A 16,490-nucleotide genomic window follows, 5' to 3' on the forward strand; every position below is an offset into this window, starting at 1 on the left:
AGAATCTACTGCCCATCTCTTTCAGAGGGAGCTCCCTGAGTTCAAGTATTATGGGGGAGGAAGGAAAGCTTAAAAGAAGAGGATGAACAGAACTGTGACACTGCTACTATCCCCCAGCAGCCTTTTTCCTGGGGCTGGGAAGAATTAACTGTGCCATAGTTAGGTCCAGTGTTCCCTCTAAGCTGAGTCAGTGTGAGCTAGCTCACAGGGGTTTTTTAGCCTCCGCCCTCCGGCTCACACATTTTTGTCATAGCTCAGGAAGGATGGCTCCAGAGCAAACTAATCTGTGCAGTAGCCAAATTGCTCGCTCACAACTTTAATGCCAGGAGCTCACAAAGTAGAATTTTCGCTCACAAGACTCCACAGCTTAGAGGGAGCATTGGGTCTGGCTGTATAGAAGAATTATGCTATAAAGAAGTTGATATAAGGATCCCCAACCCCCCTTTCAATCTCCCTGGACCCCACCCTGGTGATGCATTTACCTTAAAGGACTTAAAACCATCTAAGACTAAATCAGTATCAGACCAAGCCTCTTGTAGGAGAATAATAGCATAATTACGATGAAAAAAAAAGGAATGTCAGGGTATTGGGAAATACATGTCCAACCAGCCACGTTCCAAGTTAGTAGTTCAGTGGCAGTGGTAGTTTTCTGATTGTCTTTAGATCTGAACTGTCATGCCTGAGGGTCCAGTTTCTGAGAACTTTCATTGACTCCCTGTTCAGTTGGCCTCAAGACTGTATCTTTTGGGCTAGTTGAAGTTAGGCCAGTAAGTTCCCCTTCCTCTGGTGGCTTTTCTGAATTCAAGGCACTCTTGTTAAGTCGAGCCAGCTATAAATCTTTGGGGGGGGGGGAGCTGATCCATGATGAGAGATGAGTAATCCAGGGAGTCACAATCCACACACTGTTGAATAACAGGATCTTGAGTATTGTCATGCAGCAGCATGATAGGGACAATTGGTATTCATTGACAAACTGGAATCTATTAAATCCTTCAGGGGTTCGGCCCCCTTTAATATTGCATGTGCAGATTGCTTCCTTTCACTGATCAAATTGACAGGAGTTTTGATTCCATACTTAAGATTTCCACAACCACCCCTGGGAGGTACCGGGTCATCGTCCGTGCACAATTTTTTCCTGGATTTTCTGGAGACCTCCGGATGGAAGAGCACGTCAACCACAACTTGGAAGGAGAGATCACTTACTCGCATCCTGGAGGACTCTGACTGGGTGGGTACCGAAGGTGCCTAGGAATCCTCTCATTTTAAGCAACATTTGTTTATTTATTTTTTTCGAATTTCTACCCCACCCTCCCAGCCAAAGCTGGCTCAGGGCGGCTTACATAAAAACAAATAAGTTACATTAAAGCATAAGTTACAATTAAAACAATTCTAAAACCATAATAAAGTGCTAGTAGTCGTCGTCGTTCGTTTGATGGTGGAAGCCATTATTCGGTGTTCTTAACTCACAGTCGGCTCGCAGTGTTCATCTTTGATTGTCCTTGCAGAGCTTGCTGTTGGTAGCAGTTTCAGGGGTCCAGAAATATCAATGGAATGGGTCAAATGGAATGGGTCCAGGAACATCAATGGAATAGTAGATTGCCAGAACAAAAGAACCAATCTTCTATTAAAAGAGGAGTTTGGATGTCTCTCAGTTTGCTCAAGATCGACCTCAATGGCTTTCAAAAGAAGGAGACGACATAATGAATGTATAACTCCCTGTCTATTTCTCCAACGATCTGCATTTACTGCAATCTGTGCAATTTCTAGGGCAACCCGGGTATTTTTCCAGCGTAGGCATCCCCCCTTGGTGGACCTGGCTGCTGCTCTATCACTCATATCAGATTGGCAGCAGGAGGCAAGACTAGGGTCCCTCTTTTGTGCTAAGGAAGAGCTGGCCTCTCTTTCCGGTGGGTGTTCAAATGTTGCTGCTGACTCTGTCACACCTGAGTTTTTCCTTAGGAGATATCCCAGCTTGTCCAAATTAGCAGAGATCTTACTGAGTTGCTGAAAAATAGCAATAACTGTTTCTGCTGTTAGGAGGCATTGATCCCCTATCATTTTAATTAGGTCTGCTTTTGTGATTTCTACCAGTCCCCTTGTAGCTGAAAAATTTGAAGGGCTTATGTTCTAAGTGCACCCTGAGCTGGCAGTAGGGGTCTCCCCCTCTCTTTCAGCTTGAGCCTCATCATGCACATCTGAGGGGTGTTCTTGCGGATGAGAAGAGGAATTCAAATCTCCCAAATACTCCAGTGTGCTAAATATATTTTTTAGAAAAAGGAATAAACTTACTCAGAGTTTCACCATTTAGGAAGTCATCTATACGAAGCTGCTTTGGAGATTTATGGCAGGAAGTTGGCGGTGAGTCAGAATTAGAATGATTTCTGCTCCTTTTCTTGCTTCGAGTTTTCGTCATTTCATGGACACTGGGGCAGCACCCTGTAGAAACAGCCACAATAACTAAGTCATCCTAAAAGCGAAAGCCTCCAAAGGAGATGTATAGAAGTAGCAGTTTGCAAGAGTTTTTTAGAATCTTATCAGCAAGCAAGGCAATCCATTTTAAGCTTTTAAAGTTATACAGTTCTTGCTTCAAAAAAATAGCCTTGTAAAACAAGTCTAATAGTTAAGAAAAAGCCATAAAACGTTGGAGCTTTGCAGAAAGCGACTGTGCAGGGCGCCGCACCAACCAGAGCTTACGCTATAAATATTATCCTGTTGTCTATTCAGTAGTTCAGAATTAACCTGGTTGCAGCACATGAAAGAGCAGACATTCCATGCCACCTTCGTGTGCATGCACTTTTAGGGGCAAGTGCAATAGTATGAAAACACGTTCTTTTCCCACCACCCAAAGCAAAATAATAGGAACATTAATTTACCATCAAGGAACATTAATTAACCATCAAGTTGCATCACTAAACAGGGATTATGATAAATAAGGACAGTTGGAATGTATTGTATGTAAGGTTTGCAACAAGGATAATGTGTGTCAAGAATGCTGAAAGGCACTGGAAATATGAGTATTATTAGACCAGTCCTGTCATTGATTCTTCTAGAACTTGGAACAGCTCACTGCTGCAGAATATGGTGATGGCCACTACTTTGGGTGGCTTGAAAGGGGGATTAGACACATTCATAGAAGATGAATTAGCCAGGAGGGTTAAATGGATCCTTCATGTGTGGAGACAGTGTTCCTCTGAATAGTAGGGTTTTTTTGGGGGGGGACAAGAAGGGGAAGAGGGGACCCTGCTTGTGGGTTGCCCAGGTACTTCTAGTTGGCTACTGTGGGAAGAAATAGGTGGTAAGTAGGTTTGAATTGCTTTGGTTTTTGTATAAGCTTGGGCTTTATATAATTATGTGTAGTTAGCCTGTCTGGTTTCACTGTTTTGCTATGTTTTTTCTAGAAAAATGTCATTGAACTCCATGTGAATTGGGCAGCTTTTCTATTGAAGTGCAACTTTCCACATATCATCCAGTAAGGTTTTGTACCAAGTGTATTTTAAATTTTGCTGTACAATTACCGAAGATGTAAGTACTAATGTTCTTATGTATTATATCATGTATAAGCTTATAAATTCTTGGTCAGAAGAAGACGTTGTCGAAACGGCATCACATTCCAGAGACCACTGTCCCGCCGTCTTTGCTATCTTCTATAACTGGATTTACAATTTGAGTGTATTAGTATCATTTTTGTAATGTTCATATTTATAATATTATTGCTATCGTTAAAGAAACATTGAGCGCACTTTACACAGTTCTTGTGGCTCTATCTTTTCATGTCTATGGACTGTGACCATATTTGTCTTTTTACATACTGTGGGAAGGATGCCAGACCGTGGTCTGATCCAGCAGAGCTTGTTTTCTGCTCCTCTGGTGCTCTGGGAAAGCCAATGCACAGCTCCTGGTTTGGACTGCTGGTTGCACAATGTTACAGCTGTCTAACATAGATTAGAAATACAGATTAAACAGAGGTTGTCTGTGACACGAACCAGGCCTATAGCCAGGAAAATTTTCTTGGGGGGGGGCAAATACCGGGAGTGGGGAGGAATGCCAAAAATAAACCCAATGTGCCTAGGTAACATGGAAGTGACATAGGCACATTGGTGATGTCAGGGAGTGATGCTCTTGTTTGGGGGCAAAACTGTATGGTAGAAATTAGTTTCTACCATAGAGTTTTGCCCAAAAAACAGAGCGTCACCTCCGATGTCCTCACCAGGTTTTCCTTGCCACACCTCTCCTTTCCTGGTGCTCAGCTTTGCAGTGTGGAGCACATTTCTCCCCCTTTCTGTGTGTGTGTCTCCAGGATTTCTGCCTGGCCCCTGGTTTGGCAGGAAAATGGGGCCAGGTGGCTTGGAGGCAGCAGAGGTCACCCTCAAAGCCCTGCCATCTCCAGGAGTCCTGATCACCTACCCCCCACCTGCGCAGCCTTGCCTAGCTAGGCAACACTTCACCCACCGGCAGCTCCATAGGGGCAGCGAGTCCACAACAGCAGCAGCAGCTCACTGCAGAGGGCTCTCATGGCAGCCTGAGTCGTGGGGAGACTTGAGCCACCCCAGTTGAGCAGGTGGGGAGGAGAGGGGCAGCTGCCACGTGGCCTCACTAGGTCTTCCTGCTTCTGCAGCCAGCTTCTCAAGCTTTGCTTGCTCGCCAGCAGGGGGCTCTTTGCCATATGGGGGGGGAGGTTGGCATCCCTGAGGAGGCAGGGCACATTTGTGAGGGGCGTTACCCTTGTCAGCCCCCCCCCCCATGGCTATGGGCTTGCCACAAACCCACAATGCACCTTCTTTACGTGTGGTCTGTTTCTTGAGTTTTGCAGCAGTGTGTAAAACATGCAGCAGCTATCTCTTGATGTTCCATAGGTCCCACCACTTATTTACCTGGGGCAATTTCAGTTCCTGGTTTCCTATCAAGTTTCCTATCAAGCAGCTGGCTTTTGCTGATTGAAGGATTATGTCCAGCACAATGCTCCCCCTAAGCTGTGGAGTCTTGTGAGCAAAAATTCTACTTTGTGAGCTACTGGCATTAAAGTTGTGAGCGAGCGATTTGGCTACTGCATAGATCTGTTTGCTCTGGAGGCATCCTTCCTGAGCTAAGACAAAAATGTGTGAGCCAGAGGCTAAAAAACTGTGAGCTAGTTCACACTAACTCAGCTTAGAGGGAACTCCAGCAATATGGCAGACAGTATGTCGCAATACGTCAGACAGCTATTAAGGCTAGACTCACAGATAATTCCTGTGATGGTAGCGTATTGACAAATCCAGTGCTGGGGCATGCTACAGCCACAGCCTCATACTGGATGGTCCGTCGCTGCCTCCCGCCTCCGGCTTGGGAATGGGGCCCCCTGCAACCCATTATCTCAGAGATGGAAAGAGGTGATGCTGAAGGGACAGGTGAGCCATCAGATACAGAAAGTACTGCACGCCCAACTGCATTCTTTACCAGCTCGGTCACCAGGTCCCTTGCTGTTGGGAATGAAAGCACCGCACAGGAATAAGAAGGAAGGAATAAGAAGGAAACATGACCTCCTCCAGTTCCAGGCAGCTCGGTTTGGGGCATTAGGAAGCCTTCCATTCTGACAGCGGTGCTGATTCTGTGAACTTAGGCAGATCATAAGAGTGAGGGCAGGAAGGGTTGTGTTATGTCTGCTGACCGCCACTAGGCGTCAGGGACTTATTCTAGAGCTTGGCTCTCAGTAGACAATAGGGACTAGGATCCTGAAACCTCTAGCGGTCACCAATAGAAACCTTGGCGGGAAGTTTAAACCCTCCAATGGGACCTGTGGGTGGTCCACGGGGACTGTATACAGTTGGTCGCCTGAGTTGTTATGTTGTGTACTAGTCAACATGTGCTGACAATCGCACTGTTTCCTGATTCTTCAGTGTGTCGAACCCGCTGCACAACAGGTTGCATCAGTGCTTAGTTCTTGTGGCCTTTTCTTATCTGGATCACCACTTTGGAGTCAGGAAGCAATTTTTCTCCAGGCCAGTTTGGCCAGGGATCCTGGAGGTTTTTTGCCAATGGAACAGGGATCACTGGGAAAGGGGGGGGTAGGTATTTGTGAATTTCCTGCATTGTGCAGGGAGCTGGACTAGATGACCCTGGAGGTTCCTTCCAAGTATATGAATCCACACTTTTGGCAGAATGTTTGAAATGCAACATTTTTCGCAGGTGGTGGTGGTTATAAATGAAATAGGATTGAATGGTTGTGATAATATTAGGCAGTTTTCATCATACGGTTTATTGTATTACATTGATAGTGTAGTGGTGAGAGTGTTGGACAGGAAACCCAGGTTTGAATCTCCCCTCTTGCCATGGAAATTTGCTGGGTGACTTTGGGTCAGTCACACCCTCTCAGCCTAAAGCATGTCATCGGGCTGTTCTGAGGAGAAAATGGAGGAGGGGGGAATCTCATCAGCCACTTGGGGTCCCCATTGGGGAGAAAAGTTGGGTATCAATAGAGTAAATAAATAAAATAACTGTTTTTATTCCGTTGTTTTCTAATTTTGTAATCCAGTTTCGCTACAGTTTGATGTGTTATCATGTTTTTATAACATTGTTCCCCAGCCTTTTCACCAAGTCTTAACACATTGTGTGTTGTGTGTATTGTACTGCATTTTTGAAAGACTGTGTTACTCCTCCTTGAGTCTCAACAAGAAAGGCTGGGAGGAAGAGGAGGAGAGTTCAATTTATACCCTGCCCTTCACTAGGAGTCTCAGAGCGGTTTACAATCTCCTTTCCTTCCTCTCACCAAAACAAGACACCCTGTGAGGAAGGTGGGGCTGAAAGAGCTCTGAGAGAACTGCTCTTGAGAGAACTGTGACTGGCCCAAGGTCACCCAGCCAGCTGCATGTGGAAAAGTTGGAAATCAAACCCGGTTCTCCAGATTAGAGTCCACTGCTTTTAACCACTACACCCAACTGGCCCACAGGATTTGACTTACGTAAAGTATGGAAGACAGCTAATAGAATACAAACAGGCTTTGGCAGATGTGCAGACCTAGATGTGATTGCAGTGCAGCTGACCAAACTATTTTCTATCTGTCACAGGAATGTGAGCATACTGCTTTCCAGGGAGATGTGATGAAGCTCTCTAAACTCTCCCCAGCTGCCATTGAGTGGACTGAAAAATTTAGATATTAATATTTAAGGGGAATTGCTCAATCTGACTGCATACTGTCAGTTTGGTTAATTTTATATTATTATAGGCTTCTGCGTGTAAGTCTGCCATATGATAAATAATAACAATAGCCCTTTGCTCCTTGGAGGATCAGCCCCCCCCCAAAAAAAAATTATATATATAATTAGCCCAAGATTGTTGCTTCTCTTCAAAGCACAAAAAGTGTTTTTTTTTCTGATTACAAAAACAAAGCTTCCTTCCTCAACTGTTCGTGTAACCACTCTTAGCTGTGGAACATCTGTTTGGCCTGTGAAAGGCCCTGAGTTCAATCCCCAGCATCACCAGGTAACAGATCAGATAGGAGGTGACGAGAAAGACCTCCACCTGAGACCCTGGACAGCCACAGTTAAGAGCAGACAACATGAATCTTGGCCTGCCAAGGGTCCAATGCAGTCTAAGGCTGCTTCAAGTGTTTACTCCTGAATGAGCTGGGTTTTAACCATTCTTTTTTTTAACTTTTATTATCAGGATATAACAACATGTCCAACATTAAAACCTTTCTTCATTCGTTTTATATCCCTTTTCCCTCTATCCTCCCTTCCCTTCTTCTGGCTTCCCGCAGTGCTCCCACCCCCTCCAGATCTTCCCTCTTTTTTTTTTTCCTCTGAAACTAAACTAAGCTTAACAGGTAACATTTTCTTTAACCTTTATCTTCATATATCTTCATATATTCAACTATTATATATATTTAACAATCTCAGAGTTTTTCTATTCTTAATAACTGTCCAAACAAAATAGGTTGTTCTTCACATCCCAATATTTCTCCAGATATTCTTTAAAGTCCATCCAATCTGCAAAGAACTCTTCTGCCTCTTTATTATTAAGTTTTCTTGTCAGTTTATCCATTTCTACCATAAAAAGCAACTTCTTTATCCATTCCTAAATCTCCGGTATTTGCTCTTTTCCAACACTGAGCATAAGTCATTCTAGCCGTTGTGATCCAGTACCACATCAATGTCCATTATATTCACTTCTTCCATTTTAAGGCCCAAAGGTAATATTTCTGGTTCCTTTTTAAAAGTACACTTCAAAAACTTTTGCATCTCGTTATGGACCTTGGTTTTAACAATTCTGATAGGGCACACAATCCAACCCACCTAGCACTTTTATTTATTCATTTATTTCTACCCCATCTTTCACCTCAACTGGGACCCAAAGCAGCTTGCATCATTCTCCACTCCTCCATTTTATCCTCATAACAACCCTGTGTTCGGTTTTGCTGAGAGTGTGTTACTGACCCAAGGTCATCCAGCAAGCTTCCGTGGCACAGGTGAGGATTCGAACCTGGATTTCCCAGATCCCAGTCCAACACTTTAACCACTATACCATGCTGGCTCTCCCTCAGCCAGTTTCCGTACATTTAAGTGCTTGTGAGTTGGGCCTAAAGCCACCAAAACCTGCGCAGTAAAACCAAGGCCTGTGCTGCTGAAATCATCCCAGATACCTGCATGTTGGCTTTCAGGGAGGTGGGAAAGCAATTTGCATTGGATGAGGCCTTTGGGGTCCAAGGCTGACTTCACCGAGGGAATTTTACTGTGTTGCTGCCATTTCTTTTGCTGTGTTGTTCAGAGTATTGTGGTTCTTCTTCCAACATTTTAAATGTATATATAGTTGTGTGAATGTATATGCTCAAACACACCCACACCCGTAGAGGAGATGTTTCAGCTAACAGGTATAAATGGGCAAAAGTACTGCAGTTACAGGGATTGTTCCAGATTTCTAAATCAAAAGACTTGTCCGAGGGAATCTTACTGTGCTGCTGCCATTCCTTTAGCTGTGCTGTTCGAGGTGTTGTTGTTTTTCTCCCAACGTTTAAAATGTATATATAGTTGTGTGGGTGTATATGCTCAAACACACACACATGCACACACGTAGAGGAGTTGTTTGGGCTAGCAGGTATAAATGGGCAAAAGTACCCACAGTAACTTGAATTGTTCCAGATTTCTAAATCAAAAGATCCAATAACGCACCTGCCCCGCCCCCAAAAAACAACAGTTCAACCCACTTAGTTTAGAAAAGCATTTTATTTTCATGTATAACATGTGCTGCACAATCTTTATAAAACTGAGGCATTTCCCCCTCTAATTAAAAAAAAATAGCAAACTTATTCCGAAAAGTTATTCTGACAGTATGTCATACAATGAAGACATTTTTTAAAATGAAAGAGTTGATTCAGAACATTGCTGCTCTTAACATTTCTGCATAAATAGCAGTAACTTAGTAGAACTCTGGAATATTTAGGAGATGCTAAGCAAGTGATCTTTTATTAAAACTTTGCCACAGTTGAGTATTACCATTAGCCATGCTTATCCTGTAAGCCCATTGCAATCTTTCCCCTTTAACTATCCTGGAATCGTGTTCCCCATCGATTGTGCCAGATTCCAGCGCAATCCTAAACAGTGTTACACGATTCTCAATCCATGACTTCAGTGGAACTTGGTGGTGGAAAGTGCTGTCAAGTCACCGCTGACTTTGGGCGACTCCATAGGGTTTTCAAGGCAAGAGACATTCAGAGGTGGTTGGCCATTGTTAGCCTCTGCATAGGGACCCTGGACTTCCTTGGAGGACTTCCATCCAAACACCAACTAGGGCTAACCCTGCTTAGCTTCCATGATCTGATGAGCTTGGGTGAGCCTGGGCCATCCAAGTCAAGGTCAATGGAACTTAGATGGCTGTAACACTGCCTAAGATGGTGCTGTTTGAAACTGAAAGGCTCACCTACTGATACACCAAATCAACATCAGGAAAGACCTCAGCCGGGAACCTTGTGGCTTGAGACATGGATCTAGCCCACTGAGCTGCCCTCGTCTCATCAACATAACATGCAATAAGTGCATAGAATGAGCTTTTCTGCTGGGGAAAATGGAAGACTGTCTCTTTGACCACACAAAGCCAAGTGGGATGTAGTAAAGATGGGAACTCAACTTGTGAAGAAGATGGCTGGAACCAACTCAACATCAGCCCCACTGGCAGGCAGCATCAACATCAGCCAAGTAAGCCCATCTTAGTATAAGTGCTACAGTCACAATCGTCTGCCCTGGTCTGAATAAAAGGGCATGACATTCAGTGTTCTACATCTAGCTCCAGAACCCTAATATAGGGAATACATTCTCCAGGTCTGGATTTAGGTATGACCACAGCCATTATATATAGTAATAGTCATCTCATTCAAATATTATGATCCCATATTATGATCCAAAATCCAAAAAGTGGCCAGCCAACAAGTCATTTTAAAATTACTGCAATATCTTCAACATATTATAAAAACAGAAAGTACCAATACAGTCTTGAAATAATAAGACCAAGAGAAGCCCCATAAATCATCATACATGGTGACAAACAGGAACACTCCCAGCCATAAATTATTACATAATTTTAAGTAATTATTTCATACTTATAAATTATACAGCAACTCAAATGCTTTCTGAATAGCCACCTCTTTGGCTCCCACACTGGGGAACAAGCAAGGACAACTTTCCTGGATTTCTCTCCCAGGTGATTCACTTTACCCACTTGTAAAGGAACATTGTTGGGCACCATCTAGCAAGACGTCCTCCCATGCAAGCTCCACAGGAGCAACCAACAGCTTCACTATAGTGCCCTGAGGCAGCTCCTATTGGCTCCTTTAGGGCTTGTGCAAGACAGCTTCCTACTGGAATTAACCATACAGCATCTAAGCGCTGTCACCTACATTCCACATCCTTCCGTTACACAAAGTGCTTTAACTGACACAGACATTCAAAAGTTAGGAATAAATATAGTTAGGAATAAATATATAAAATAAATACATAAAAACAAGGCTCAGTAATAAATAGTGGAAAGCATTCCAAACAGCGGCTCTGCGGTCAAAGCCAGGAAAAGCAGGATTCACTTTCCAGCTCTTCCTTCTATGGGCTCCCAGTTATTTTCTTCCTTCCTGGAGATCACCAGTATCTTCCCTCTTCATCCCCGTTTAGTGGCTTCCTTCATGACTCATTTTCTTTCTTGATTCTGCAAGGCAACAGAATACAATATTGCATGTGAAAAATATTAGAAACTGCAGAGTCTCATCAACGTTTGCTCTTTCTACACAATGCACTTTCTACTCCAAGGCCTAGGGGTACTTCATCCAGCCTCAATAAAAGTTGCCACTAATCTTGTATTGCTCTCTTGCTGGGCACTAGGTCTAGCTGTTAATCTATATTTGCTCTTATTTGCCCGCACACAATCAGGAAATGGAACGGGGAGGGTGGCAATACTTAAATCCCTACTTGTGCAGTTAGAGTGCCAGACTAGGATCTGGGAGACCGAGGTTCAAATCCCCACTCTGCCATGGAAGCCTGCTGGGTGACCGTGGGCCAGTCACACCCTCTCAGCCTAACCTACCTCATCGGGCTGTTTTGAGGAGAAAATGGAGGAGAGAAGAATGATATAAGCCACTCTGGGGGGAAAGGTGGAGTATAAATAAAGTATGTGATGCAGGCATGTCTTAATCTATTTTTTGTTTCCCACCAAGAGGGCAGAGATATGGAAAGAGGCCATATTTAATTTATGGCCCCTTTCCATATCTCTGCTCTCTTGGTGGAGGGAAAAACCCAGAACAAGATACTCTTCTATCACGTAGAGGTTGCCAATATCTACTGATGGTATACCTCTGCTGCTCAAGCTACCTATTATATTATCCAGAGCCATTTACTGGAATATCCAGAAATATACTTTGACTGACAGGATTCAAAACTTCCTTTCCTAAATAAGGGTGCAGTCCTAAAACTACTTATCACTGTGCAAAGTCTTGTAATCGCAGACGACATATTCTGAAGCCCACTCAACTCCCCTCGACATCTGCTGTACATACCTTTTCCAGAATCCTTTTGATAGCCACCTTGACCCAAGGCGCTTCGGGATTCAGACAGACCTCTCTCCCTTCTGTGGTGGTGGCTCTGTTAGAGAACACAAGAAAAGCAACCAGATAAGCAAAAGGCTTGTATACAGTAGAGAGTGACAAGAAAAGGAAGTGTACAAGCCAGGGCCCACTTACATGACTTCTGTGTTGGCGCAGTGAGGTCCCGCAGGGTAGAGATTTAGTCGGGCAAAGCGCTTTATGGGGATCCTGCCTGAAAACAACTCGATACACTGGCAGCGCAGTTCACCGGTCAGGGGCGCAGCTGTGAAAGAAAAGAACAGATACCTCAGTGAGTGCCTAATCCAAACCTCCATTTCTCCAGAACATAAATCCTTGAGAACCTGCTGACATAGATGAGAGACCCAGGAAAATTCCAAGAAGGTCGTTCTCCACTGACGGATACAGCATTATAATTTCCCAACAATTGCCAGTGAAATCAAGAAAACCTCAGGAACGCTGCCAAACATTTGGACTTCCCCCTTGAGATCCCTCGAATGTAAACCGCTCCTTGCTTTCAACATGTCACATTAACTTCCCAACAATTGCCAGTGAAATCAAGAAAACCTAGGGGTTTTTTTCCCCTTTAAATACGGCCCTTCTGGTTCTGCTCAAAAACGCTGCCAAATAGTTGGACTTCCCCCTTGAGATCCCTCGAATGTAAACCGCTCCTTGCTTTCAACATGTCACATTGTCAGCCAATTCAAGAGTGTCTCAGATTTCGTGTGTTACGAGTACATTGAAAAGTTTCCAAAAATTTAAATGTAAGCTGAAACACAAACCAGGAGCCTGGTGTTAAAAACACAGGTGTCAGTGAACAGAGTGTGCTTCTAAGCATGTGCAAAGTGCGCTTCTATCACTACCGCACAGGGCTATGTGGTTAAGGTTAGCAATATTATTTTAAGGAAATAATCTTTGCCCACTTCTTCCAGCAGCCTGTAATAAGCAACTGTATAATTTAAAGCATTGCGTAATTTTAAAAAGAGAGTGTTTTATAGTAAACGCTAGTGCTGGACTCGGAGCTGAAAGACTTCGGTTGATTCGCACTCAGCTATGAAGCACACTGGGTGACTTTGGGCCAGTCAGTGTCTCTCAGCCTAGCCTACCTCACAGGGCTGCTGTAAGGACAAAAAACGAGGAAAGGAGAAAGCAAACTACAGAGGCCTCCCTGAACTTTCTAGATGAAGAATGGGATAAAAATTGAACTAACCGAATTGTGATGCTAGGTTCTGTACAGAGATAGCCAACGGCATCACTGATTCCACAAGGTATCACCAGAAAGATTTGGCCCACCCATCCCACAGCTTCCAGGACTCCCTGTCTTGGTTCCATCGGCAAAGGCAGCCCTGCCTCTGAGGATGTGCAGAGAGCATTTCCTGCCAACCTGCCCACAACCATCCAGCATTACTAGAGAGTTTTAGGTGAGGCTGGTTTCCCAGGAGCCCCGCATTCCGTATCAGAAGCACACGCCCCACACCCCCACACACACGCCAGTCCCCCAGCAGGAGAACGAACGCGGGAGCTGCGCTTTCCTGGGTCTCCTCCCGGCGGAAGGGAGGAGGGCTTCTTCCCCTCTGTGCCTCTCGGGCAGTCTCACCTCGGCTTGGCAGGAGGCTCCCGGCTAGCAGGGAGAGGAAGAGGACGAGGGACACTCGACGGCTCGGACTCATCGTGGCTTCGTGTGTTGCAGGCGGCGGCGTGCTCTGAATGCCTCCATCCCTCCTCGAGGCTTTTTAAAGGCGCCGGAGCCCGGGCTCGGTGGGGCAATCCCGGCCCGGAACTCACGCCCGTCCCGGTGACTCAAGGCGCGCCGCGTTCGATCCCCGCCCCGCTGGGATTTCCCCGCACGCGTGAGGACGTCAGGAAGGGGGAGAGGGTCGGGAGCCCCTGGCCGGCGGGGCCCGAAGGGAAGTGGTCGCGGCCGGCAGGGGAAGCCCAAAGAGCTGGACGAGGGGAGGCGGCGGTCTGGATCTGACGCGGATTCGCCGCTAGAGAGCAGGCCTGCAAGAACCATCACTGGTCACCAGAAGAAGATCTCTTTCCCCCCACACCACCCACCCACCCACCACACACACGCGCATACGCTTGCACGCTAGATTATCCTCCCTGTAATGAACATAAAGAGCCACCTGGGATTAGACCAGAGGTCCACCTCGGCCAGCATTCCTGTTCAACACCTTGGCCAACAAATTGCCTGTTGGAGTACAAGTTCCTGATGCCTCCTAGAACCGGTATTCAGAGGTTTGCTGCCTCTGCATATGGGGGCTCCTTTTCATCTAGAGATGCCAGCCTCCAGGTGGGACCTGGGGATCCCCCGGAATTACAGCTCATCTCCAGACTACAAAAATCAATTCCCTTGGAGAAAATGGATGCTTTGGTGGGTGGACTCTATGGCACTGTACCCCACCGAGGTCCCTGTCCTCCCCGGGCTCCATCCCCAAATCTCCAGGAGTCTCCCATCCTGGATCCAGCAACCTTATTTTCATCCTTGATGGGTAGAAATCATTGATGGACCTCTCCGGCTCTGCTGACTCTTTGCCACCTATGCTCCTGGCAATCCATCCTCTGGCAGTAAATCCCACAAATTAATTCCTTGCTGAGTAGATCCCATAAATTAATTCCTTGCTGTCCATCTGGAATCTACTGCCCATCAGCTTCATTGGAAGCTCCCTGGGAGAAGAAGGAAAGCTTAAAAGATATACAGAAGAGGCATGAATAAAACTGTTTCATTGCTACTATCCCCCAGCAGCATTTTTCCTGGGGCTGGGAAGAATTAACTGTGCCATAGGTTAAGGTCTGGCTGTGTATAAGTTCAAAGCAAAACAAGAGTCATGCTATAAATATTACCCTGTAGTCTATTCAGTAGTTCAAAATGAACCTGGTTGCAGCGAATGAAAAAACAGACATTCCGTGCCACCTTCTTCACCCAAAGAGTGATTAATACATGGAATTCACTGCCACAGGGAAAAGGGAATTAGATAAGCATATGGAGCAGAGGTCCATCAGTGACTATTAGCCACAAGGTATAGATAGGGGCTCTGGGGCAAGTGATGCTCTGTCTTCTTGGTGCTTGGGGGGGGGTCAACAGTGGGAGGGCTTCTAATGTCCTGGCCCCACTGGTGGACCTCCTGATGGCACCTGGTATTTCTGGCCACTGTGTGACACAGAGTGTTGGACTGGATGGGACTTTGGCCTGAACCAACATTGGCGTCTCTTATGTTCTTAATGTGCATGCACTTTTATGGACAGATGCAATAGTATGAAAGCACATTCTTTACACACACCCCAACCCCCCCCCCAAAGCAAAATGATAGGAACATTAATTTACCATCCAGTTGCATCACCAAATAGGGAGTGTGATAAATAAGGACAGGGATGTGGTGATGGCCACTACTTTGGGTGGCTTGAAAGAGGGATTAGACAAAATCATAGAAGATGAATTAGCCACGAGGGTTAAATGGACACTCCATGTTTGGAGACAGTGTTCCTCTGAATACTAGGTGTTTGGGGGGGGCAGTGAGTGGAAGAGGAGACCCTGCTTGTGGGTCTCCCAGGTACTTCTAGTTGGCCACTGTGGGAAGGACACCGGACCATGGTCTGATCCAGCAGAGCTCGTTTTATTCTCTTCTGATGCTCTGGGGAAGCGAATGCACAGCTCCTGGTTTGGACTGCTGGTTGCACAACATTACAGCTGCGCAACATAGATTAGAAATACAGATTAAACAGAGGCTTGCTGTGCCAGAAACCAGGTCTGTAGCCAGAAATTTTCTGTCAGGGCAGCAAATACCAGGAGCGAGGAGGAATGCCAAAACTAAACCCAACATGCCTAGGTAATTTGGAAGTGACGTGACCATGTTGGTGATGCCGGAGGGTGACGCTCTGGTTTGGGGGCAAAACTCTATGATAGAAATCAGCATCTCCCGTAGAGCTTTGCCCAAAAACTAGAGCATCACCCCCAGTGTCCCCAGCAGTTTTTCCTTGCCACACCTCTCCTCTCCTCTCCTGGCATTCAACTGTGCAATGTGGAGCACATCTCTTGCTCGCCCTGTGTGTGTGCTTCCAGGATTTTAGCTGGTTCCACAGGAGACTGGCCAGGCAGCATGGAGGCAGCAGAGGTTGCCCTCTAAGCCCCACCACTGCCACAAGTCCTGGCCTCCTGCCTCTTGCCCGCACAGCCTTGCCTAGATAGGAAGCACTTCACCCACTGTTGCCACCGGCAGTTCCATCCACACAGTGACTCCACAATAGCAGCAGCAGCGGCTCACTCTGGAGGGCTCAGAGAGCTGCGGGAGGACTTGAGCGACCCCAGTTGAGCAGGAGGGGAGGGGGGGCAGCCACCACATGGCCTCACCAGGCCTTCCTGCTGCAGCAGCTGGCTTCCCAGATTTTGCCTCCTCACCACCGGGGGGCTATTTGCCGCACCGGGGGGGGGGGGGGGGGG

The 16,490-nt window shown here is 45.9% G+C and overlaps 1 protein-coding gene across 2 annotated transcripts in view; it reads right to left on the reverse strand.

The window, feature by feature from the left end:
- LOC107122795 (alveolar macrophage chemotactic factor-like) overlaps positions 1 to 13,763 on the reverse strand; it is an 18,026-nt gene extending 4,263 nt beyond the window's left edge. The window contains exons 1-4 of one of the 2 annotated variants that reach the window (XM_015425936.1): positions 13,647 to 13,763; positions 12,188 to 12,314; positions 12,005 to 12,089; positions 9,761 to 11,160 (exon numbers count right to left, since the gene is read on the reverse strand). In XM_015425936.1, the coding sequence (XP_015281422.1) occupies positions 11,143 to 11,160; positions 12,005 to 12,089; positions 12,188 to 12,314; positions 13,647 to 13,719 (303 nt within the window). In that variant the 5' untranslated portion in view covers positions 13,720 to 13,763 and the 3' untranslated portion in view covers positions 9,761 to 11,142. Of the gene's footprint in view, positions 1 to 9,760; positions 11,161 to 12,004; positions 12,090 to 12,187; positions 12,315 to 13,646 lie in introns of those variants that run through there. The other variant, XM_015425935.1, reaches the window with a different exon arrangement.
- Positions 13,764 to 16,490: the final 2,727 nt, after the last annotated feature.

Source organism: Gekko japonicus, unplaced genomic scaffold (genome assembly GCF_001447785.1).
Source record: "Gekko japonicus isolate JY-2015 unplaced genomic scaffold, Gekko_japonicus_V1.1 scaffold3373, whole genome shotgun sequence".
Classification (NCBI taxonomy): Eukaryota; Metazoa; Chordata; class Lepidosauria; order Squamata; family Gekkonidae; genus Gekko; species Gekko japonicus.